The sequence below is a fragment of the Bombina bombina genome, chromosome 4, assembly GCF_027579735.1.
Source record: "Bombina bombina isolate aBomBom1 chromosome 4, aBomBom1.pri, whole genome shotgun sequence".
In the NCBI taxonomy this organism is placed as follows: Eukaryota; Metazoa; Chordata; class Amphibia; order Anura; family Bombinatoridae; genus Bombina; species Bombina bombina.
Genome location: NC_069502.1, coordinates 449,223,590 through 449,249,779, shown reverse-complemented (window position 1 = coordinate 449,249,779; position 26,190 = coordinate 449,223,590). Strand labels below are relative to the sequence as shown.

The 26,190-nt window shown below is 36.7% G+C and overlaps 1 protein-coding gene across 1 annotated transcript; it reads right to left on the bottom strand.

Annotated features, from left to right (window-relative positions):
* Positions 1-12,254: 12,254 nt before the first annotated feature.
* On the bottom strand, positions 12,255-23,326 carry PTMA (prothymosin alpha). Its single transcript, XM_053710301.1, has 5 exons — positions 23,124-23,326; positions 19,377-19,451; positions 18,779-18,860; positions 16,802-16,866; positions 12,255-13,273 (listed from the first exon to the last, which is right to left on the bottom strand). Exons 1-5 carry the CDS (start codon positions 23,166-23,168, stop codon positions 13,220-13,222), a joined length of 321 nt encoding a protein of 106 aa, XP_053566276.1. The 5' UTR covers positions 23,169-23,326; the 3' UTR covers positions 12,255-13,219.
* Between the last annotated feature and the right edge of the window lie 2,864 nt (positions 23,327-26,190).

Here is a 26,190-nt window from a genome sequence, read left to right as displayed (position 1 = left end):
GAGGCTATGGTTCCTGTCATCAAAAAATCTTATCTTCAGTACTAAAAGCTGCTCTTCTATAAACACACACACACAGCTATGATAAATGTTTACAAACTTAAAAATCCCACAATGTTGTTCTACTTGGCAGATGGTTAAGGAATGAGTCAGACAGCTCTAAGGGCTCGATTTATCAAGCCATTCTCCTCCATATGACTGCAGGTTTGTCACAAGAGAACCTACAGTAACGATTTATAAAGCATCAGACCGCTGCTTCCCTACCCTCTTCTCCACCTCTTAGGTGGAGAATTTCAATCTCCCCGGTCTCGTGTGCAATCCTGCGCACAGCCACTCACGCGCAGGTAGGGGGCGGGATTGCACACAAATAGCGCTTGTGTGCAATGTTAAATTTTGACAGCGGATGGCTGCCCGCCAGAGGAGAGATGGGGCGGATGGGGACGAATATGTACGCCCCTCTCAGCCCTTGATTGATAAATTGAGCCCTAAGTAATAACATTAAAGAGAACATAAAATGTTTCCTTAACTTCTCGTGACCAATAAAATGGTGATGAATTCATGATGTCTCCATCTGATTAAATAGGAGCAAAATAAAATGGTCAGTTTCTATTGGAATTAGACTTCAACCAGTCATTGTTTATGCCTGGTGAAGAATTTGGGACTCCTTTTTTTATATTGTATTCTAGTCAGGGGCGAAACTACAGGGGGTGCAGAGTTCGCAAGTGCGACTGGGCCACTGAGGGTGGGGGCCCAGCTCAAGAAAAAAAAAATGTATTTTATTTTTTTTTTTATAAAAAACGTTAACCTACCACTGCCTGCACTGATATCATGTGAGTGTGACATGACTACAGGGGTTAGTGTTTCTGTTTTACATTGGTGTTTATGTGTGTGTATGGGGTGTGGGTGTGTATGTATGTGACAGTGTGTGTATTTATGCATGTATGTGTGTATGTTTGTGGAACCAGCAAATTACAGACCTTGTTACTACAACATAGGGGGGCAGGGGGTAAACAGTGTCACTATACAGTACCACTATATACAGTATGGGGGGGGGTGGACCATGTCACTGACTACTGTGGTCACTTTATAAAGTACTAGGCGGGTAGGGTCAGGCCAGCCATCTCACCGGCAGATTACAGACTGTGTCACTAACTTATTATATACAGTACTGGAGGGTTAAATAGTGTCACTATATATATATATACAGTAATAGGGGGTCAGACCATCTCACAGACTGTGGGCACAGGGTACCTCCTTTTGCAGACATGTAATCTGATTCACTTTTTGAGGTTTACCTCACCCCCTTAATATGGGAATAAGCTGCTGGGAAACCATCTTCAAAAGTGGTTGAGGCATGGGCCCTAATATAGACTGTGCTTTGTTCCATACTCCCTAGAGAGGAAAAAAAATCAAAATCTGCAACCTTGGATTTCAAAATGCTTCAGCATCTACAGGTTACAGAATTTGTTTTTTGGCTTCTCTGGGGAGCATGGAACAAGCTCAATTTTACACAAAAGGTTTTAATATACTTTTATGACTCTCAAGTAAGAGACATTAAGTTCCTCAACTAGTTTACAGTTTTAGGGTCCTCTCCACCATTTTATTGGATGAAGCCTGAAGGGAGCAGCATAGGTTCTAACCATCCAACATTTTCCAGGATATGCCCAAATTTGGACTTAAATAATCCTGCTTTCAGTTGACTTCAGTGACTATTCCATCATTGTTAATTTTAGGTCGATAATTAGAGGGGATACATTACAATTTTTGCTAGATTAATATCCTGACAACAAGGTTTGATATGAGATGTCTATACACTAGTTGATCCCTTTTAAAGGACCAGTAAACACAGTAGATTTACATAATCAACAAATGCAAGATAACAAGACAATGCAATAGCACTTAGTCTGAACTTCAAATGAGTAGATTTTTTTTCTGACAATTTTAAAAGTTATGTCTATTTCCACTCACCCTGTACCATGTGACAGCCATCAGCCAATAACAAATGCATATACGCTTATTCTGTGAATTCTTGCACATGCTCAGTAGGAGCTGGTGACTCAAAAAGTTTAAATATAAAAAGATTTTGCACATTTTGTTAACGGAAGTAAATTGGAAAGTTGTTTAAAATTGCTGCTCTATCTGAATAATGAAAGTTTAATTTTGACTTGAGTTTCCTTTTTATTTCTGCTAGCAAATGATCCTTGGGGCGTTTCCTTAAAGGGATATGAAACCCACATTTTTTCTTTAATGATTCAGATAGAGCATGCGATTTTAACCAACTTTCTAATTTACTCCTATTATCAATTTTTCTTTTTTTCTCTTGGTATCTTTATTTGAAAAGCATAAATGTAAGCTTAGGAGCTGGCCCATTTTTGGTTCAGCACCTGGGTAGCATTTGCTGATTGGTGGCTAAATGTAGTTCGTCAGGGGGTTGAGCTGATGGGAGCTCTTTTTAATTATTGTTAATATAGTAACTTTTCAGAGTTAGACAATGTTATTTATAATTTGAACGCAACCTAGTGATTTATAATACAGGAGCTACATGCTACAATTTGAACGCAACCTAGCGATTTATAATACACAAGCTACACGCCACAAGCGGCTATTATTCTACCAGCACTAGAGTCTGTTTAATTCAAATAACATACACCTAGATTACGAGTTTTGCACTAAACAGGGTGCAAAACTAACGCCAAAAAAGTTGCGTTATTTCACCCTCCATATCGCTGCCATTACGAGCTACTGAAAAGCCTCATCGTGCGTGCGATATGGTGGCGTTAAGCTCCATACTGCACAAAAGCCAAGGGCTGCTTTGACGTGCTCGTGCACGCTTTCCCCCATAGACATTAATGGGGAGAGGGTTTTGGGAAAAAAACTAACACCTGAAGTGCGGAATGAAAAATCTCCGTAACCCAACCCCATTGATGTCTATGGGGGGAAAAAAAGTTACGTTTAAACCTAACACCCTAACATAAACCCCAAGTCTAAACAACCCTAATCTGCTTCCCCCGACATCGCTGCCACTAATAAAAGTTATTAACCCCTATTCCGCCATGCTCCTCGACATCACCGCCACTATAATAAAGCTATTAACCCCTATTCCACCGCTCCCCGACATCGCCAACACTATAATAAAGTTATTAACCCCTAAACCTCCGGCCTACCACATCTCCACAACTAAATAAATAAACATATTAACCCCTAAATCGTTGCCCCCCCCCACATTGCAAAACACTAAATTAAACTATTAAGCCCTAAACCTAACACCCCCCTAATTTTAAATTAAAATTACAATATAACTATCTTAAAATAAATAAAAACTTACCTGTGAAATAAAAATAAACCTAACATTAAATTATAAGTTAACTTAACCTTACTATTCTAATAAAAATTAAAAAACTACCAATTAAAAAAAATAAAAAATATAAAATTACAAAAAATAAAAAACACTAAATTACAAAAATAATAAACGAAATTATCAAAAATAAAAAATCCCCCCTCAAAATAAAAACACCCCCTAGCCTACAATAAACTATCAATAGCCCTTAAAAGGGCCTTTGTAGGGCATTGCCCTAAGTTAAACAGCTCTTTTACCTGTAAAAAAAAATAAAATACAAAGTCCCCCCAACAGTAAAACCCACCACCCAACCAACCCCCCAAAATAAAAAAAACCTAAGCTACCCATTGCCCCTAAAGGGGCATTTGTAAGAGCATTGCCATTAAAAGGGCATTTAGCTCTTTTTCAAAAGCCCAAACCCTAATCTGATAAAAAAAAAAAAAAAAAATCCCTAACACTAACCCCAGAAACTCTACTCACGGTTGCTGAAGTCTGGACTTTCAGGCAGCGAGAAGTCTTCTTCATCCAGGCGGTAACATCTTCATCCATTGTGGGGGCGTCTTCTATCTTCATCCTAGTGGCGCGAAGCGGAGAAGACATCCAGCGAGGAGCGTCCTCTTCATACGGTCCCCTCCATACACTGAAACTTCAATGCAAGGTAGCTGTTTCAAAATGGTGTACCTTGCATTCCTATTGGCTGATTTGATTCTTGTTCAAATCAGCCAATAGGATTTCAGTAGCTCTTATCCTATTGGCTGTTATGAACAGCCAATAGGATTTTAGAAGCTCTGTTCCTATTGGCTGATTTGAATTTAAAGAATCAAATCAGCCAATAGGAATGCAATGTACACAATTTTAAAAATGACTACCTTGCATTGAAGCTTCAGTGTACAGCGGGGACCGTATGAAGAGGAGGCTCCGCGCTGGATGTCTTTGACGCTCCGCTCCACGCCGCCGGGATGAAGATAGAAGACGCCCTCGCAGTGGATGAAGATGTCACCGCCTGGATGTCCAGACTTCAGCAACCGTGAGTAGATTTTCTGGGGTTAGTGTTAGAGATTTATTTTCTTTTTCTGGGGTGTCTTTTTTTTCAGATTATGGTTTGGGCTTTTGAAAAAGAGCTAAATTCCCTTTTAAGGGCAATGAAAAAGAGCTGAATGCCCTTTTAAGGGCAGTGGCCATACAAATGCCCCTTTAGGGGCAATGGGTAGCTTAGTTTTTTTTTTTAAGAGTAGGGATTTACTGTTGGGGGGACTTTGTAATTTTTTTTTTACAGGTAAAAGAGCTGTTTAACTTAGGGCAATGCCCTACAAAAGGCCCTTTTAAGGGCTATTGCTAGTTTATTGTAGGCTAGGGGGTGTTTTTATTTGGGGGGGCGCTTTTTTATTTTTATAGAGCTATTAGATTAGGTGCAATTGTTTTTATTTTTGATAATTTTGCTTATTATTTTTTGTAAGCTTAGTGTTTATTATTTTTCATAATTTAGTGTTTTTTTATTTTTTGTAATTTTAGATTTTTTAAATTTTTTTCATAGTGTTAGGTTTTTTTTAAATTTGTAATTTAGATTTTTTTAATTGGCAGTATTTTTTATTTTATTAGAATAGTAAGGTTAGGTTAATTTATAGTTTAATGGTAGGTTTATTTTTATTTCACAGGTAAGTTTTTATTTATTTATTTAAAGATAGTTATATTGTAATATTAATTTAAAGTTAGGGGTGTGTTAGGTTTAGGGGTTAATAGTTTAATTTAGTGTTTTGCGATGTGGGGGGCTGGCGGTTTAGGGGTTAATAGGTTTATTTAGTGACGGAGATATGGGAAGCCGGAGGTTTAGGGGTTAATAGGTTTATTTAGTTGCAGAGATGTGGGAGGCCAGAGGTTTAGAGGTTAATAACTTTATTATAGTGTTGGTGATGTCGGGGAGCGGTGGAATAGGGGTAAATAACTTTATTAAAGTGGCGGTGATGTCAGGGAGAGACAGAACAGGGGTTAATAACTTTCATTAGTGTCCATGATGTCAGGAGCAGCAGATTAGGGGTTAATAAATATATTTGATAGTCGCAATGTGGGTGGGCAGCAGATTAGTGGTTAATAGGTTTAATATAGTGTTTGCAATGTGGGAGGGCGGCAGTTTTAGAGGTTAATAGGTAGTTTATGGGTGTTAGTTCACTTTGTAACACTTGTTATGAGTTTTGTGAAACATTTTTGTGGCGCAAAACTCATAACTACTGGTTTCAGATGGCGGTATGGATCGTGTCGGTATAGGCTGTAATGCAAGCTTTTTAGCCTCACCACACAACCTGTAATACCGGCGCTATGAAAATCCCACGCAAAAACCTAATTTTTTTGAGTGCGGAATGGACGTTGCGTTACAGGCTAAAATGTTTGCGGTATAGCTATACCGACACAACTCGCAATAGCTGCGTTACTGCCATTATGCTGAAATTGCCATTTTTTCAGAGTTAAAAGCCGTAACGCAAAACTCGTAATCTAGGTGAAAGTGATTAATACGTTAATTTGTATCTTTATACTAACTGCTATAAAAATTACTTGTGAGTTACACACCATAGCGGTTACTTTTTACCAGTATCACGGTTTGCTTAAAGGGACAGTCAACACCAGAATTGTTGTTGTTTAAAAAGATAGATAATCCCTTTATTACCCATTCTCCAGTTTTTTGCAAAACCAACACTGTTATATTAATACACTTTTTACTTCTGTGACTAACTTGTATCTAAGCATCTTCTGACCGCCCCTAATCACATGACTTAGTTATTTTGCATATAGTTGCATTTTAGCCAATTAGTGCAGTGTCTACTTTATTGAGAAGTAGCATCAATATTATATGATTGCTCTGAACATGGTCATCTATAAATGAAATATATATCAGCAGTGCTGCCACATACAATTTTCTATTGTCTGTGTGTACTTATAAAGCAATGCGAGCACAGCCGCTGAATGCCTGGTTGGATATATAACTTATGTATGGAACTCTAGTGATAATAACAAGGTTCAATCAAGAATTTTCACACCATTTATATTAAGGGGATTATTTTGTTACATGAGTCAATAACGGCTCACAGTGGCAAGGTTATAACATCAGATTAAACACAGATTTATTTAGTACAATTGGATATCCAATTCTTTCCATTCATGTCATGTGTTTAAGCGTAACACATACAATCTAAACTTGCATGTTAATGACATGTAATGACCACAATTACAACCTATTCATATTTAACTTGGGTAGCCTTGGTATACAAGCACACATGATTAGTACAAGGTTGCTTATCTGACATTACTATAATTTTTTTCTATAGTATAACTAACCCTACAATGATTATGCTTGTAATGATTGGTTAATAATACAATGGCATGCAAAATCTACCAATAGTAATGAAAAACTCAGACGTACAACTCTTTAATAAACTATGCACAGGTCTGCTATGGGGAAAAGGGAGACCACGTCTATCTATACGATTTTTGCAACAAAACAAGGATTCAGGAGGGTTTGGACTCCCAAATATCAAAGTAACCAATTGGGCTACCTTGGTTAAGATTGCAGTAGACTGGATAACCGAAGCCAATCATTTCACCCTCTTTGACTTAGAGGAGGGAATGATTAAACCTTTTTCGTTAAAAGCAATTCTTCACATGCCGTTGAGCAGTCTACCATCCAGTATCAGTAATTTGAGGGTGACTTACAATATAATTATAGCTTGGCAAAAATTTTGTGGGGAACTTGGGTTAAGTTATACCTTTTCCAAATATCTCCCCATAACAGGCAACCCTGGATTTGTACCGGGACTTTCTCCCGGTATATTTCAGGGCTGGCGTCTGCGGGGCCTGAAGTATGTTGCTCAGCTATTAGAACCAAGCACGGGCGTTGTGAAAACCTTTGAAAGTATCAGAAGGGAATTTGATCTCCCAAAACATCACTTCTACGCGTACCTCCAAATCAGACATTATATTCTGCATGGGACACAATACCCACACATCGTACGAGACTTAGGAATAATCGAATCTGGTATTGGAATGTTTAAGAGTGGATATTATTCAATATCCAGCTGGTATAAGATGATCATGTTAAAATACGGTCAACAACACCTGGAGTCAATTCTCTCCAAATGGCAGAGAGTGCTGCGAGATACAGAAATAGATGATATTAAAACAAGTATTCTATTAACAGGCAGTAATAATATAACATGGAAAGAGTCCCATAGCAAAATACTAAATTTTTCCTATATCTCTCCGGTAATTCTAGCCAAATGGGATAAAAAGTGTTCAGGTAATTGTTTCCATTGCAAATTCCCGAAGGCAGATATTCTACACTGTTTTTGGTCCTGCCCAAAGATTGCCAGATTTTGGAACAGAGTTAACTTTTGGGTAAACAAATTTACGCATCAAAAAGTGGTTTTGCTCGCAAAAACAATCTTTTTCCTATTTAATTCAACCTCTCAAGAAGGAAAGAAAGACAGAGATTTTATTAATACGGCCATCCTGGTGGCTAGGAATATAATTTTGCTACATTGGAAGTCAGCTAAAGCACCGAATATTGTAGAGTTTGTACAAAAAATGTATGAACAAACTACGATAGAACAATATCAATTAGATCCAAGTAGTGAAAAACAATTTAGAAGTTTTTTTAATAGATGGCTAAAACTTATAAAATCTCGCCCACTTACAATGCAATTACAGATTATTCACCCCTTACGCAAATCTGAGTTTTTTGATATAGCCATAGTCACAGGTTTTCTCCCGCCATATTGGGCAGAGCAAAGATAAAGTCAACCCGGATGAACAGGGGGGAGGGGGGGGGTGTGTGGTTTTTTTTTTTTTTTTTTTTCTTTCTTTTAAGTTAATAGAAATAGAAATTCCAGTATTAGGATTGTCAGAACATGATGTAACACCAGTTTTGTGTCAGTTATCAACATAAAGGCTGGGTCAATGTATTTGTTTTATTACCGACGTCTGGACCCATGTTTTTGGTCATAGACACGGACATTGTCTGTACGATTTTTTTTTGCTGGTTTGAAAAAATAAAAGTTTAAAAAAAAAAAATAATACAATGGCATTATTTATAATTAAAACACAAGATTATACTAAAGTATTACATTTTCAATTTGTTTTATATTTTTCTTTTGTTCTAATATTTTAAGTTGGCAATAAAAGTTGTTTTAACAGATTATTTTCTGTCTATATCAGCCTGGACATAGAGTGCTATAATGTATCCTTTGGTGGTTTCTTTTTTCCACATTATACTAATAGTTTCCGAGATGCAGAGCACCACTCCCAATTAAAGTAAGATAATAATATAAATGTGTATGTATCACATGTATACCCACATTTGAACAAAATCCTACATATTATATTGGGAGATTACCCTTGTAATTTGTCTGCATTTCTACAAAGACAGATGTTTTGTTTACACAGGTGTAATAAGTAATCAGATACAGTCAGGTATAACTAGTAGTCGGGTTTAGATAAACAGCGGTCTGGTTTATGCAGGTGTAAACTGTTACCAGATACAGTTAATATAGACGGTAAGTGTAACCAGTGGTCACTGACCACTGGTCATATACAAGTAAATGTAGCTACTGTTGACAGGTGTAATCAGATAGAGGCAGGTAAAGCCTGTGGTCAGTTTGTAATTGAGAGGTGTCTAATAGAGATCGGTATAGGCAGTAAGCTATCATTAGTAAGATGAACAAAGTTATAGCCAGTGATGTAGTTTAGGCAAGTATAATTGGTGATCCTATACAGACAGCTTTAGCCAGTAGGCATAATTAGTAGTCCGATAGGAAGCTATAGCAGGTTTAGGAATGTGAAATCAGTGGTAAGATACAAGCAAATGTAGCCAGTGGTCTGATTTAGGAAGGTGTAATCAATGGTCAGGTAGATAGGTTTATCAGGTATTCACATACATGCAGGCCATAACTTATGTGCCAGTTTAGGCAGGTGAAATCAATGGTCTGATACAAGAAGGTATGGTCAGTAGTCAGGCTTACGCAGGTGATATCGGTGTTCAGATACATGCCAGTATAGCAAGTAGTCAGATTTAGGAAGGTGTAATCAATGGTCAGATAAAGATAGGTATTTCAGGTGTTCACATACATGCAGGCATAACTAGTGTTCCAGTTTAGGCAGGTGAAATCAATGGTCTGGTTTTGGTCCCATTTGTGTAAAGTGAACATTGCAATGCCCTGGAGAAAAACAGGTGCACTGCAGGACTATAATGGAAGATAATATATGCACACTCTTTCACAGTGGACCCAATGGATTAAGCAAGTCCAAAGATTGTGAAATTGGTGTAAAAATTGGCGCTTAGTGAAGAGACCCCTTGGTGCATAACCCCAGCCCCACACATAATTTTTGTATTTATAAGTCAAATAGGCATCTTCCAATTACTGGCACCTAAACAAGTCCCACTTGCCCCACAGGAATAGAAATTAGATAGGTGGAAAGTATTACTATGTAATATTATGTAAAACATGCCAAAAACATAGTCTGATAAACTATGTATAAAATGTATACAAAATTCAGTGTGTATTTTAGTATGAATACAGCATATCCACTACATAACATAGATATGGTAATCTTAATACAGCATACATCCAATATCTGAAGTGTTTTTTTTTTTTCTAAATGTCACATTATGACCACAAAATTTAAGTATATAAATGGGATAGAGAAGGCCATAACTGACCATGTTAAAGGGACAGGCAAGTCCAAAAAAAACTTTCATGTTTCAAATAGGGCATGTAAAAACTTTACAATTTACTTTTATCACCAATTTTGCTTTGTTCACTTGGTATTTTTAGTTGAAAGCTAGACCTAGGAAGGCTCATATGATAATTTCTAAGCCCTTGAAATTGTCACATGCTTTTTTATTTGCTTTTCACAACAGGGGAGAACTAGTTCATGTCAGCCATATAGATAACATTGTGATCACACCAGTGGCTTGTGGCAGACACTGCACTAATTGGCTAAAATGAAAGTCAATAGATAATAAATAAAATGTCATGTGATCAGGGGGCTGTCAGAAGAGGCTTAGATACAAGTTAATCACAGAGGTAAAAAGTATATTAATATAACTGTGTTGGTTATGCAAAACTGGGGAATGGGTAATAAAGGGATTATCTATCTTTTCTAAAAAAACAAAAAATTCTGGTGTTGACTGTCGCTTTAGGATAAATAGTATTGTTTCAGTTATGAAATTTCTTTACTTTGAAGGCTGCCTCTTATCTGAATGCATTTTGACAGTTTTTCAACACTAAAGGGCATTAGTTCATGTGTGTCATATAGATAACATTGTGCTCACACACGTGGAGTTACCTAGGAGCCAGCACTGATTGGCTAAAAATGCAAGTCTGTCAAAAGAACTAAAATAAGGGGGCAGTTTGCAGAGGCTTAGGTACAAGGTAATCACAGAGGCAAAAATTGTATTAATATAACTGTGTTGGTAATGCAAAACTAGGGAATGGGTAATAAAAGGATTATCTATCTATTGCATTGCTCAGTGTTTTGTATAATAAAAATTTGATTAAAGGGACAGTCAAGTCCAAAAAAACAAATGATTCAAATAGGGCGTGTAATTTTAAACAACTTTCCAATTTACTTTTATCGCCAATTTTGCTTTGTTCTCTTGGTATTCTTAGTTGAAAGCTAAACCTAGGAGGTTCATATGCTAATTTCTTAGACCTTGAAGACCGCCTCTGCACTCAACAGTTTTTCTCCACTAGAGGGCATTAGTTCATGAGTTTCATATAGATAACATTGAGCTCATGCACGTGAATTTACAGAGGAGTGAGCACTGATTGGCTAAAATGCAAGTCTGTCAAAAGAACTGAAATAAGGGAGCAATCTACATAGGCTTTAGATATAAGATAATCACAGAGATTAAACGTGTATTATTATAATTGTGTTGGTTATGCAAAAGTGGGGAATGGGTAATAAAAGGGATTATCTATTTTTTAAAAAACAAAAAAATCTGGTGTTGACTGTCCCTTTAACCTCTTAAGGACATATGACGGAATTTTTCCGTCATAAAACAATTGAGCAAACTAAAAACTGTGTCCTTAAAGGGTTAAGATAAATAGTATTGTTTGTTATGAAATTTCTTAGACTTTGAAGGCTGCCTCTTATCTGCATTTTGACCATTTTTCACCACAAAAGGGCATTAGTTCATGTGTGTCATATAGATAACATTGTGCTCACACACGTGGAGTTACCTAGGAGCCAGCACTGATTGGCTAAAAATGCAAGTCTGTCAAAAGAACTGAAATAAGGGGGCAGTTGGCAGAGGCTTAGGTACAAGGTAATCAGAGAGGTAACAATTTTATTAATATAACTGTGTTGGTTATGCTAAACTAGGGAATGGGTAATAAAAGGGATTATCTATCTTTTAAAACAACAAAAATTCTGGTGTTGACTTTCCCTTTAAATACCTTCCATTTTCTATTCCTATCTGTTTACACACTATCTTCAGTGAAATGTGTGTATTTCCAAACCCACTGTGAGGATAATTTGCATTAGCCAATCACGTTCTATGGCTCACGTAATCTCCCGTGTTTAAATAATGCATGAGGTGAACGGCACATGCGTTAGGGGTGCGCACTAGGTTCATTTACATATGATAAATTGAAGGAATAGATCTGGATTTTCAGAGTGTGTCAGACAAACCGTATTTTTGAGCTGTCGTTTGAGACGTCACAGGGAATAAAATGATATCTTTTAAACATGTTAGAGGCTTGATTTTCATCTCAAAGTAAGTTTGAATTGAAAGTAATATATATTTAAAACTATGTGTTTTAATATAATATTTTAAAAGTGACTTTTCTAATCCTGAAATTTACAAAGCTTTAAGCTCTTTAGATAGTAGGCACTTTTACCTAGAAAATAAAACAGAGACAAAACACCACTGTTAGAACAAAAGAAAAGCCTGCAAAATAAAATTGCAGTTTTATTGACAATACTGCACACACATCCAGCCAGGCCAAGAAATGACAAAATAAACAGCAACTTCAAAGACAGAACAAAAAAAAAAAAATATTAAATCTTTGGCCATTTTTCTCATCCAAACCCATCTAAAGTACAGCTAAAAATATGCTAAAAAAATAAAATTAAAATAAAGAGTTACTGGAATGATCAGAATATTTTTTTTTTCTTATACAGGGATTTTGTCTTATTTATTTAGGGTTTTTTGTAACAACTTTTTTTTCTGTAAAGACTTCTCCATACATTGCCCTGGGAGAAGAAACAGCCCTGTCTTACTCCACCTCTCTCACCGCCCCCTCCCCCCAAAAGAAAAAAACAAACACATTGGGGTTTTATCCGCATAACAATACAAATAGCAATTAAAGTAGGGAAAAAAAATGGTGTGTAATTTTTTTTTTTTATAAGCCCCCACACCCTGTCAGCTTTATCCCTGGTACAGAAAAGAGGACAGCTGTATACCAATATGTACAAAAATATAAAATGTAAATAAAAAATGCAAAAGGAGGACCCCCTTCCTAGAGCCTTGTTTCCCAGTTAAGTGTTTTAAAAAAGGAAACAAAATAACCCTTCTTGCTGTGAATATCACCCCCTAAACCTTTTCAGGACCCAAGAGAGCTACTAATGATGTAGCCTGCTCTGGCAGTGTATGGGTTAACTCTCGTATGGAGAGTCAGGTCAGCATTTTGAAAAAAAAAATGCTGTGTTGCACCCAGGACATTGTAAATGGCGTCTAAGACGCTGTCTCCTGTGCGGACGGAGGAGGGGGCCACGGGACCCTGTGTGTAGGAATGGGACGGACACAGTTTTAGTGACCATATATTTAGCATGTTGGGAGGAGGCGGCGAAGGGTCATATATAAGAATTATTTTTTGACAGGGGACGGCTCTTGCTCTAATCATCGTCGTCATCAGTTTTCTGCTTCTTTGTGACAACATATTCTTCATCCTAAAGAAACACATGAAAATGGTCAAGAGAAACATTCCTAAATGTGTTCTGCTGTGGTACACACACATTATATATCCACATACTGTATACACAATTCTTTAAGAAAATATTTTTTATTTTTTTTTAGTTCAAGCTCACATTGTTATAATCTATTCTGGCCCGGACCCAGTTTAAGATTATGGTGGAAACTATTTGCCTGCAATACACAAAATATATGTAGTGTTTTCTTCAATTATTAAAATGATCACATAATAAGCATAGTGCACAAACCAGGTGTGTGTTCATTACAATGTAAAGTTACAAGATAAAACACAGTTAAAGGGACATAGAATCCACTTTTTTTGTAAATTGTATTATTCATACAGAGTATTAAAATAACTATCAAATGTACATCATTCTCTTGGTATTCTTTGTTGAAGCAGCAATGCACTACTGGGAGCTACCTGAACACATTGGTGAGCCAATGATAAGAGGCATTCATGTGCAGCCACTAATAACCGGCTAGCTCCCAAAAGTGTGTGTATGTATGTATGTATGTATGTATATATATATACACACACACATACATATATATATATATATATATATATATATATATATATATACACATACACATATATACATATACTAATAGAACCCGCTCCAAAGGATATTTTGGTGATTAGTAATGGAACACCTGACTGACAAAGTATTTGCAGATGAACCAGTGCACGGAACTCATAAATCTATTAATAAGAAAAAGTAAGAAAAAAAGCAGATGAGTTAATCCAGCACAAACTAAATTGCAAACCAAATCTAATGATAGAATGAGTCTATAAAGAATCACAGGAAGCTGCGGATTCCAACCAGAGAGAGCTTTATTGGTAAATAACTATCTCTGTATATCACATAAATCAAATATTAATGTATATAGAACAGAAAATGTATAAAGAAATCCAAAAACCCTAGGAAAAATCAGGCCTGATATAACCAAAATATACCGGTGTATATATACTAGAAGTTAAGGACCTAGACCAAATCTCACCTCTATTAAGCGGTAAGAATAAATCATCAAGCAAGTGAACAAAATAGTATCAACATACAGTAACAAAATATCAGCAGAATCTCAATATGCAACATATAGCAGCAACTATAACTTGTGATCAAAAGCCCAGCAACATATATATGCCAGTTTGACGTAACACAGCTGAAATGTAATAGCACATAGTCACTGTAGCTGAATGGTTAGTTAAAGCAGTGTGTTAATAGCCAACGTTAGGCTTATCTTCACTTCAAAGGCAGCTTGTCATAACATTGATAGCAAATGGTGCACAGTCATTTAAAGCAAAAGCCGATGTTAAGCACACTATTTTTGCGGCACTTCAAAGCGACTTGTTATAGCGATATTTGCTCACAGACTAAACAGCGGTGATATGATCATAGTGAAGCAAGCACAGTTGGAACAAGCGATTCAGCAAAGCGTCCTTATTAAATAGGTAAAAGAGACCAGGATCGAAGGCTTAAAGCCCACAGCTCACCAAACCAGGCTCAACGTCTCCCGCTCACCAGACCAGGCTAGTGTGTCTTCCGCGGTATTGCTGCCACAATGATGAGAGCTGTCCTTCCGTCTCCGTAAAAACCACTTTGCAGGTATACTCCAGCTGTACCATAAGACCGGCCAAACTTTTCCCAGGTTCACGTTCAACGTCTCACCTTCTTAGAGGCGTCACCTTCACGCAACGAGCGTTTCGCCCTCTGATAATTCAAATTGGGCTTTCTCAAGCATTGGGACACCTGGGAAAAGTTTGGCCGGTCTTATGGTACAGCTGGAGTATACCTGCAAAGTGGTTTTTACGGAGACAGAAGGACAGCTCTCATCATTGTGGCAGCAATACCGCGGAAGACACACTAGCCTGGTCTGGTGAGCGGGAGACGTTGAGCCTGGTTTGGTGAGCTGTGGGCTTTAAGCCTACGATCCTGGTCTCTTTTACCTATTTAATAAGGACGCTTTGCTGAATCGTTTGTTATAACTGTGCTTGTTTCACTATGATCATATCACCGCTGTTTAGTCTGTGAGCAAATATCGCTATAACAAGTCGCTTTGAAGTGCCGCAAAAATAGTGTGCTTAACATCGGCTTTTGCTTTAAATGACTGTGCACCATTTGCTATCAATGTTATGACAAGCTGCCTTTGAAGTGAAGATAAGCCTAACGTTGGCTATTAACACACTGCTTTAACTAACCATTCAGCTACAGTGACTATGTGCTATTACATTTCAGCTGTGTTACGTCAAACTGGCATATATATGTTGCTGGGCTTTTGATCACAAGTTATAGTTGCTGCTATATGTTGCATATTGAGATTCTGCTGATATTTTGTTACTGTATGTTGATACTATTTTGTTCACTTGCTTGATGATTTATTCTTACCGCTTAATAGAGGTGAGATTTGGTCTAGGTCCTTAACTTCTAGTATATATACACCGGTATATTTTGGTTATATCAGGCCTGATTTTTCCTAGGGTTTTTGGATTTCTTTATACATTTTTTGTTCTATATACATTAATATTTGATTTATGTGATATACAGAGATAGTTATTTACCAATAAAGCTCTCTCTGGTTGGAATCCGCAGCTTCCTGTGATTCTTTATAGACTCATTCTATCATTAGATTTGGTTTGCAATTTAGTTTGTGCTGGATTAACTCATCTGCTTCATCTGCTTTTTTTTTCTCTTACTTTTTTATATATATATGTCAAAGAGAGAGAATGATCGTCTGGGGTTGTTGCTTCCCGTGTTCAGAGAGGAATTGCCTGGTATTTCGCCGCTAGACTGTCATTGGGCAGGGTCAGACTCATATGCTTCAGGATATTTTTTCTCTGTGAAGGGGCATAGTGTGTAAAAAGAACGCGCATCCTGAGGAGTTACAATAAAAATGAACATGCATGGAAGTCATTCCAGCTTCTGTTCTATCTCATGGAGTGCTGTTCCCTCTTTCGAGATATATATATAGGGTGTGTTATTTTTTACTTTACAGTCTCTTTAAAGGGGCATTAAACAATGAGATTATACCATAAAATGTTTATGTGTAATAAAAAAAAACTCTTAATATAATTTATTTTGTCCACTTTTCCTGTATTTTATCTCTAAAAATTGAGTTATTTCCAATTCCTGTTAAAAACGGACGATTCCAGACATTTTATAGCTGTCCCCAATCTGCCTCATCAGAGAAGGAAACTTTATTCTAAATTTCTTCAACATTTAGAAAATGTAATTTTCTAAATTACATAATGTAACACAGTCTTTGCTTTAAATATACTATTCTATCTAAGATGAATTTAGTGTTTAATGTCCCTTTAAGTGTTTACTTCATGGTCCCTAATATGAGGGTGTACACTGAAGACTATGGAGTAAAACATTCCACTGCACACGCACTATAATGTGACAGCTGTGGAACATAATAATATGTGTAATCTTAGAATTATTCACTTCAAGGAGATTACAATTCCTTTATAGGGAATACAGGCACATCAGACTAGAATGACTTACTTCGTCATCTTCAGCTGCTCTCTTGCCTTCACCTTCATCATCATCTTCCTCCTCCTCTTCATCTCCTACATGAAATCAAAAAGGGGACATTAGGTAACAAAATGTTCATACAGATAGGATAAGCTGGTCTAAGATATTTCTAGTGCCTAGTAAGTGTATAAGTATCATGTCATTGTACAACCTAGAGATGTTACATCACCATATGGCCTTAAAGGGACATAAACCACACCAAAGTCTTACATGATTCAGATAGTGTACAATTAAAATAAATTCAAATCTACTGTGTTCTCTTGGTAACCTTTGTTGAAAAGCAGTTAGGAAGGTGAAGGAGTGTGCAGGTGATTGGAGCAATATAAGTAACAGTTTTATAACCATGTTCTACATTTGCAAGCACAGTATGAGGCAGCTTTATTTCATGTCATGTACTGTTCCAGAAACGTGCACGCTATTTATCTAGATATCAATTCAACAAAAAATACTGTGAGAACTAAGAAATTTGTTAACAGAAGTAAATAGAAAAAAAAAAGTATGCTCTGTATGAATCACAACAGAAAATTGAGTTTCATGCCCCTTTAATATCAAGTCTCTATTATGTGCCAGTGAAAGACTCCTATTTTTTTTCTCGTTCTCTTGCCATCTTTATTTAAAAATCAGGAATTTAAAGCTTTAGGAGCCAGCCCATTTTATGTTCAGCACCATGGATAGCGCTTGCTTATTGGTAGCTACATTTAGCAAACCAATAAGCAAGCATAACCCAGGTTCTCAACCAAAAATGGGCCGGCTCTTAAGCTTTACATTCCTGCTTTTTAAATAAAGATAGCAAGAGAACAAAGAAAAATAGGAGTAAATTTAAAAAGTTGCTTAAAATTGCATACTCTATCTAAATCATTAAATAAAAAAAATGGGTTTAGTGTCCATTTAATAGAAAACATTGCAATAAGTATTATTCATCATTTTAAATGGATTTTAGCTTTAATTTTCACTACATTTGTGCAGTGTCCATTACTTCCTGTCACAGCCCTACAAGGAGGAGGCCATCTCTACAGGACGGTTTATCTAGTGTGATATCATAAAACTTCTAAAAATACATGAGCTGGTTTACTATAAAGTGAATAGCCTAGATAACAGGAAGATAGATTTGCTCATGAGTGAATAGCCTAGATAACAGGAAGATAGATTTGCTCATGCCCAGATCAGTCAGAACGTAACCTAAGTTTCAAACATATCAGCTTTCTTATCACGCTGAGAGCAGAGCTACACTGAGTATTTCTTTTTTTTTTTTTTTTTTACACAATCTGTATGTTTACTTTAACAAATTTGTTTTTAAAAGAAGAACTGTTTATTTTCCCTTTATGTGAGCAAACATCTAATAAATCTACAAAAATAAAGTTTATATAAAAAAAAAAGTATATATATATATATATATATATATATATATATATATATATATATATAAAAATATAAATAAATAAAAGGGACAGTCAAGTTAAAAAAAATAAATAATAACTTTTATGATTCAAATAGGGCATGTCATTTTAAACAACTTTCCAATTTACTTTTCTCACCAATTTTGCTTTGTTTTCTTGGTTTTCTTAGTTGAAAGCTAAACCTAGGAGGTTAATATGCTAGATATTCTTAGACCTTGAAGACTGCCTCTAATCTGAATGCATTTACACATTTTTTTCACCACTAGAGGGTGTTAAGTTCATGTGTTTCATATAGATAACATTGAGCTCACGCACGTGAAGTTACCTAGGAGCCAGAACTGATTGGCTAAAAATGCAAGTCTGTCAAAAGAACTGAAATAAGGGGGCAGTTTGCAGAGGCTTAAATACAAGGTAATTACAGAGGTAAAACGTGTACTATTATATGTGTTGGTTATGCAAAACTCGGTTTTTAAACAACAAAAATTCTGGTGTTGACTGTCCCTTTAAGAATCCTGTAGCATTCAGAACTCCTTATCAAACAACCATTTACCATCTACTTCGTCGTCGTCATCGTCCACTTCTTCCTCATCAACTTCATTTTCTCCTTCCTGCTCTTCATTCTCATCATTTTCCTGAAGAAAAAAAAAAAAAGGTAATTTTTGCATTTAAATCAGAAGGGAGGAAAAAGCGAGAAAAGCAACCGTTTTATTTGCATAAGGGTTAATGCTTTTCAAGCTTGTTATTGCAGTTTTGTAAAACTGATAAAATGAAAATGCAATGTATCCATAGCTTTCATAAGTCAAAGAGCAAGGTTTCAAAAATGTTTAAAAAAGTTTTTTTTTTTTTAAAAAAAAAAAAGCAAAAAATAGATATACTGTAATGCATATCAACCAATACTCAAATACTAAACTGCTCCTATGTTGTTTTTTTTGTTTTTTTAAATTAACAACTATAAAGAATTTAAGCATAGTAACATTTTTTATACAAATAATTGAAATACTCTCAGATCAAAAAAAATAAAAGACTAAATGTCACATTAGCTTTGTGAGCAGCAGACCAAGTGCAGACTAACAAAAAAATTTAGACATGTGTCTTGGCAGAGGACAGGTATGCAGTATATTAAGAAATGGGTAAATAAAATTACTTACAGCTTTACCATTAGCTGGTTTATCCTTTCCGTTTTCTGTTTCTTCTACTAGATCCTTTTCTTTTGCTTTCAAGCCCTAAATAAGATAAGACATGACAATGTAAATTTAAGAATAGCCCCACCTCAGATTAAATAGCAAGTGGGACAAGCTTGTTATCTATAGGCTGCAGATACTGGAAATATTGAAAAGACGACAAGAAAATAAAATGAATCTGATAAAAATCTTTATTAGGAACAGGCGACATTATAGCTCAATAAAACTTGACTGACAGAAGCATTGATCTTAATATTGTAATCTGTATGAAAGACTATTATTGGCAAATATACACAGCATGTTTTAGCAGTTATAAACTATATCAGACGCAGTAATCAAATTTTGCTTATACAATATGCATTTAGTGCAATCATGAACTGATGTTCTAGTGCACAGACACATTGGAATATAACTGCTTAAATAAGTTGTGTATGTGTAAGCATATGAATACAGAGAAAAGACCAAGTTTGTCTTGAAGAATTTCCCTTTTTTCTTTTGGGGGGTGGGGTACCATACAGCTTGACATAACATGAAACGGGTTATAGACTACTGCTCACTAAACAGTGTTCTCTACAGAAAATGTTGCCAGCTGGGTGGCAAATTGAATTTGCTGGGCTGGGGCAGTGTAATATTTTCTAATATTATATCATTTACTGCAATCCAAAGCACAAATTAATTGCATAATTTAGCAAATGTATGTAATATTAACTTGTGCAATAAAAAATTAACATTTTTAAAATTAGCTAATTTTTAGCTTTAATATTGGCTAAGATTTTAGCCAGGTGGTGCATCCGCCAAAAAGGTCCTAGGGAGAACACACACACACGTGCAATAATTTGTATTGATTTACTTTTGTGATCATGAAAATTGTAATCATGCTTTTATCTCCACCATAATTTTAATGAAAAATAAATATATATATATATATATATATATATATATATATATATATATATATATATATATATATATATATATATATCAAATACCTATTACCTCAATACCAAAAATGACAAGCATAACAATCTAAGTAATTTTTTTGTATGTACAGCACATACAAAATAGGTTTGTGAAAACAGGGAACACTAACATCTGCTTAATTAAAAAAAATTTTTTTAAAATAGTTCCCGTAAAGTGCAGGATCAATTATGCCACTCTAAAATAGATCAAACAAATAGGTTCCCCATAAAAATATACAAATTATCAAATTAAGAGTAATTTAGACATTACTTAAGCCCTTAGTACAAATAAAAATGATATAACTCCCAAATCTAACCAAGAAACATGCGTCAAAGTGTATTTTAAACCTGGCGCCAGTGTCAACTTTATCTGATTGGTTAGCATGCAAGCTTTAGCACCACCCACCTCCTTAAAAAGCCATTCGGCAAAGATAGCAACCACCCCTGAGCCATAACACAGTGAAAGGACTCATGGAATTTGTAGTTCACAAGGCAATTTATTACCCTATCACTCACTATACAGACACGCCCGGAGAAGGATTACAGAAACTACAACTCCCAGAGGGAAGTGCGAAGCAACACAGGCGAATCTGACGCGCAAGGTTTCAAGCTGCGGGGGAGGTGAACAAACAAGAAGGAACAAGGGGACGTAGATAGAATGATGATACCACCATAATTATAGTGTTAATAATATGCTAAATTGAATTTCATTTAAACTTCATAACGTGATTTGAGATAACGTTATAGGAACTAAATTATTGCAGCAAAGTGCATAACGAAGACGAGATCATGATATAGCTCTATGGTCAGCGCATAATAAAGTGTAGCAGGAGGCGTGCAATTATGCTGAACAGGTAGACATTTCAGCATCATCGGAGCCAGTAATTAACCTTCCCCACCTCCTAATTAAAGGCTCTGCCTTAAAGTCTTAATCCGGTTGCCATCTGTCACCCCCTGCCATACTCTCTGTAGATCTAGCGTCCCCCGGGACTGCAGCAGGCGGACGTAGTAGGGACCCATGCATAGCACAAACAAGTGTTAGCCCCCTCCCCATAACTCATCTCACCCGCACACCTGGGGTCTCATTAGCCCTTCGAAGCCCCCACACTGCAGGACTTAAAAGGTCCGCTAGGGGGCTAGACTGACTCCGGATTGGGGAGTGCCGACTCCGGATCAGTTCGCGCTCATTTAGGAGAGTGGGTATCCCTATGCCCTCACTGTCTGTGTCGGGGGATAAAAAGTATTTCCCCTTTACGGCGCATCATTTATGTAGTATCTATAGAAGGAGCTGCAAAGCTAACTATAGCCAGGAATTTGACAGCGGCATGCATGAGAAAGCCAGTACCGTGCAAGCAGTATCTGATGTTAGGTTGCTAGGGGATATTCCCGAGTGAGCCGATATAATTTCAGCAAATAGCTCAATCTTTGGTACCAGAAGGGATTAATAGGGCGATCTCTATAAACAGCAGTACAATCCATACCGATGCTCATAGAACATACTGCATACACATCTATGACAACTAATGCAATTGTTTTGCATAACATCAATCGGCTATTTGATCTAGACAGCATCTGTTGTTATTACTTCTCTTCCGCACAATACATAGGTGCCTGGAGGTGACTACTAGTCGGAAAGGTTTTAAAGTGTAATAAACATTAGGCAGTCAAAAAGCTGTAAATTCTTGTACATTGTACGACATGTTCTAGTATCCCTTCCTATACAACGCATATGAATACCAGTATATGATCGGAAGACAGTTGCTAACACGCTGTGAAAGTCAGTGTCGGTTGTCAGCACAGCATTTTATGGTCTCACCGGTAACGAAGGGTCACAATGATAATCCCCTAGCCCACTTCCTCTCAGTGCACCTTAATTTTATGTCAAGACAGGAGGTCAGTGCACCCTAAATCACGAGCAATGATAAGTGGAAAGTGCAATAGGTAAGGTTTTTACCCTCACACACAGCTGAAGGAGCCAAGCTGCCAAGTGTTAGCTTTACCACCGTAGTGCCAGTTTATAGCACTGCAAGAAATACCAACAATGGTATTAAGTCTGTCTATGAAGCTTCAGTTTATTTTAAAACTGGACAAGTGATAAATGATTTAGCCCAGTGTGCGCTTAAAACAAAGAGGAAAACCAGCACGGGGCGAATAGTTAACATTGAACCCAGCGAAGCGCTAGATTTCAACACAGCTTTCCCAAATTCAAAGATGTGCAAGAACATAGCGAAGGGGAACTGCTGTCGCTAGAAAGTTTTGGGTAAGGAGTTTGAGGCAGGATGTACGAATCCTGTCACCAGAACGTCTTTTAGCTACTTAGCTACCGTTTTAAACCGTGCGATTGAATGCTGCGGACATTAGGATGTAGCTGTCAAAGGAGACACAGACGCCATCCTGTATAAGCACATCGTAAATAAATAACAAATAACACCTATCCTAATCATATTGATTGACAGGTACGCCGGCTACCTTTTTGATATGGTAAAACAGATGCAATGATCTCCTCAAATTACACTATATAACAAGACCACCTCTGGATACCCGATATATTGTGCTGCTTTAGATAACTCATCATCACTCGGGGGCATTAAGGAAACTCACTAAAAAGTATACATTAATGGATACATCAGGTGCAAGAGGATGAACAGTAGCTGAAAATAGAAACAAAAGGATACAGTTGCCGCCGAGGTAGCGCAGAAGAACCACTATGCACAAAGATGCTATTTAAAAAATACCCCACCAGTCACCCAAATACCTTGGTGGTCTTCTCCACACTGGCGTCCACTACTGTGTCTGACATTGTCGATGTAGTAAAATAATCTATTTATATGTATATAAAAAAAATAAAATAAAGTACAGGTAGATCCCGGGAGACGAAGGTAAGAAGGCTGGTGCGGGAACAATGCAAAGATGGCTTTTTATTTTTTTATAGTGGCTGCCAGTGAAAGCCTCACGCGGCACCAGTACCTTTAATATAGATTAGTGGGCGGAGCGTCTAACCGGCTTCTCGCCTGCTGATTGGTTTCATCTCTAAAGAAAGAGGGGGAGACATATCCGCCTCCTTATTGGTCTTTGCTCAAACAATGAGGGCGGGTAGCATTTTCCATTTTTTTTTCCACTTCAAGATGCAGTACCAGCTGCTACCTGTGCGACACGATAACCGTACCACGGAGCATGCGCTCATTTAGCCATTTGTCGCTATTAGTTTAGAAATCCAATGCAAATGAATATATTTTTTTAATAGAAGTGGGAGGGGGAAGGTTCGGTGGCGTGTGCAAAACAAAAAGCTCCGTATAATATTAAGAACTGCCCTCGCTACGTTGTGAAACATGCCCCTAGGCACTGACTTGTCCTTTGCGCAGAATACATAGTTAAACGCGGTGCGCGCACGGTTTGTGAGCGCACACGATTAGGAATATAATTCGACTTCTTTAATATTACTTCTAGCAAAAACACCGATCACGTTCAAGTGCCCAGTGTAGTGTCCTTCCAATGCAAAAAATATTTGCCCAATACACGGTACAATTCGTGTGCCCATTACAGACTGCTTAGACTTCTCATTGTGATAATATAGCTCCTCTTCGTTCTCCGCGCTAAATCAGGAACTGCGGATCCTCGACATTCTATTATGCTCGTCTCAAGACTAATAGTTTTAAACTTACACAGGACACATCAAATATCCAAATATGGATGATCTTATGTGTTGTAGTGATAGTGGTTAAAGGGATAGTAAGCCCAATTTTATTTTTTTCATGATTCAGATAGAGCAAGCAATTTTAAGCAACTTTCTAATTTACTATTAATTTTTCTTCATTCTCTTCCTATCTTTATTTGAAAAAGCAGAAATAAAAGCTTTGGAGCCGGTGTTCTAGCGAAAACTCAAATAAATAGAAAACTCCAATACTACGTCACTTCCGGTGAATCCATACATCTGATTGGTTGTGCACTCTGTCCCACACAGGCGAATCAGATGGGACTGTAATTGCCTATCTTCACTATCTATTTTGCCTCCGCCTTGGGGGTTTAAGGGGTCGAAGGTTTACTGGGGTGGATGCCAGAGGATCGGCGGGGCAAAAACAGATAGAGTCCCGGAAGTGACATCTTGGAGTTTTCTATTTTTTTTGGAGTTTGACAGAACACCGGCCCATTTTAGGTTCAGAACCTGGGTTGGCCTTGCTGACTGGATGGCTAAATGTAACCACCAATCAGCAAGCCCCATCCAGAGTACTGAGCCAAAAATAGGCAGTCTCCAAAGCTTTCATTCCAGGTTTTTCAAATAAAGATAGCAAGATCACAAAGAAAAAAAATTATAATAGGAGTAAATTAGAAAGTTTCTTAAAATTGCATGCTCTATCTGAATCATTAAAGAAAAAAATTGGGTTTAGTGTCCCTTTAATATAAATCATTGCAATACTATCCCTTTAAGAGGACCATATGTGCCCCGTATAGGGGTAAATTGGCTTTATCACATAACTGTTACACAATTTGCTGAAATACTAACTTTGACAGTTGCTAGCCTTATTGTCTGCAAAATAAAGCCCAGATTGGTTCCTCCAAATAAGGGAAATGGGGGTAGAGTTTGACTTTTTGCAGTAAAAATGATGTTCCATTGCAGGGCCAGACTGGGAATAAAAAAGCAGCCCTGGAAAATATGGAGACCAACCCTATTTTTTGTTGAGTCAGTAGAATACACAAGCCCCATTTTTCTGAAAGTGAATTACTGGGGTACTCTTTCCACCTATATTTATTTCTGAATTAAATTATATTAGTATTAAAAAAATGTTCCAGATTGTTGTTATATAGGCACCCTACAACCCAATTGCATCCATTAATCAACCCCCAGCTGCTGCAGCCAACCGGGAAATCTGGTACCCTGGTAGACCAATCCGGCCTTGTTCCATTGTTTTAAAAACATTAAGACTTTGCAGATATATTATTATATAGCAACATATCAGAAATATATTGTAATTACAAGGTGTTTACTGTCTCTTACAGGGACTTCAAACACAAACTAATATATCTTCATATCTGAGAAGAATTTTGCCATGAATAATGCAGCTTTATTTTGTTAAATAAGCATATTGTTTAATGTGTTTTTTCTTTTCACTGACTTCTCTGTCCCCCAGAACAAAATAAACATTGCTAACCATTCACAATCAATACGCACGTATAGCATGAACTCCGTTTGCAACTTTGCACATGTGCAGTTAAAGGACCAGTGAACACAGTAGATTTGCATAATCAATAAATGCATGGTAACAAGACAATGCAATAGCAATTAGTCAGAACTTCAAATGAATAGTAGGATTTTTTAATGACAATTTTAAGTTGTGTCTATTTACACTCCCCCTGTACCATGTGACAGCCATCAGCCAATCACAAATGCAAATACGCTTATTCTGTGAATTCTTGCACATTCTCAGTAGAAGCTGGTGACCCAAAAAAGTTTAAATATGAAAATACTGCATACTTTTTTTAATGGAAGTAAATTGGAAAGTTGTTTAAAATTGCATGCTCTATCTGAATAATGAAAGTTTAATTTTGACTTGAGTGTTCCTTTAAGGAAAGACTGGAGTAGCCTGCCCTCTTCTCTTCACATAAGGTGGTTTAGCACTAATTTAGCTGTTAATTAGTAATATGATTTAAAGGGACACTCAATCAAAATTAAACTTTCATTATTCAGATAGAGCATGCCATTTTAAACAACTTTTCAATTTACTTAAATTAACTAAATGTGCACAATTTTTATTTTTAAACTTTGAGTCACCAGCTCCTACTGAGCATGTGCAAGAATAAGTGTGTATGCATTTGTGAATGGCTGA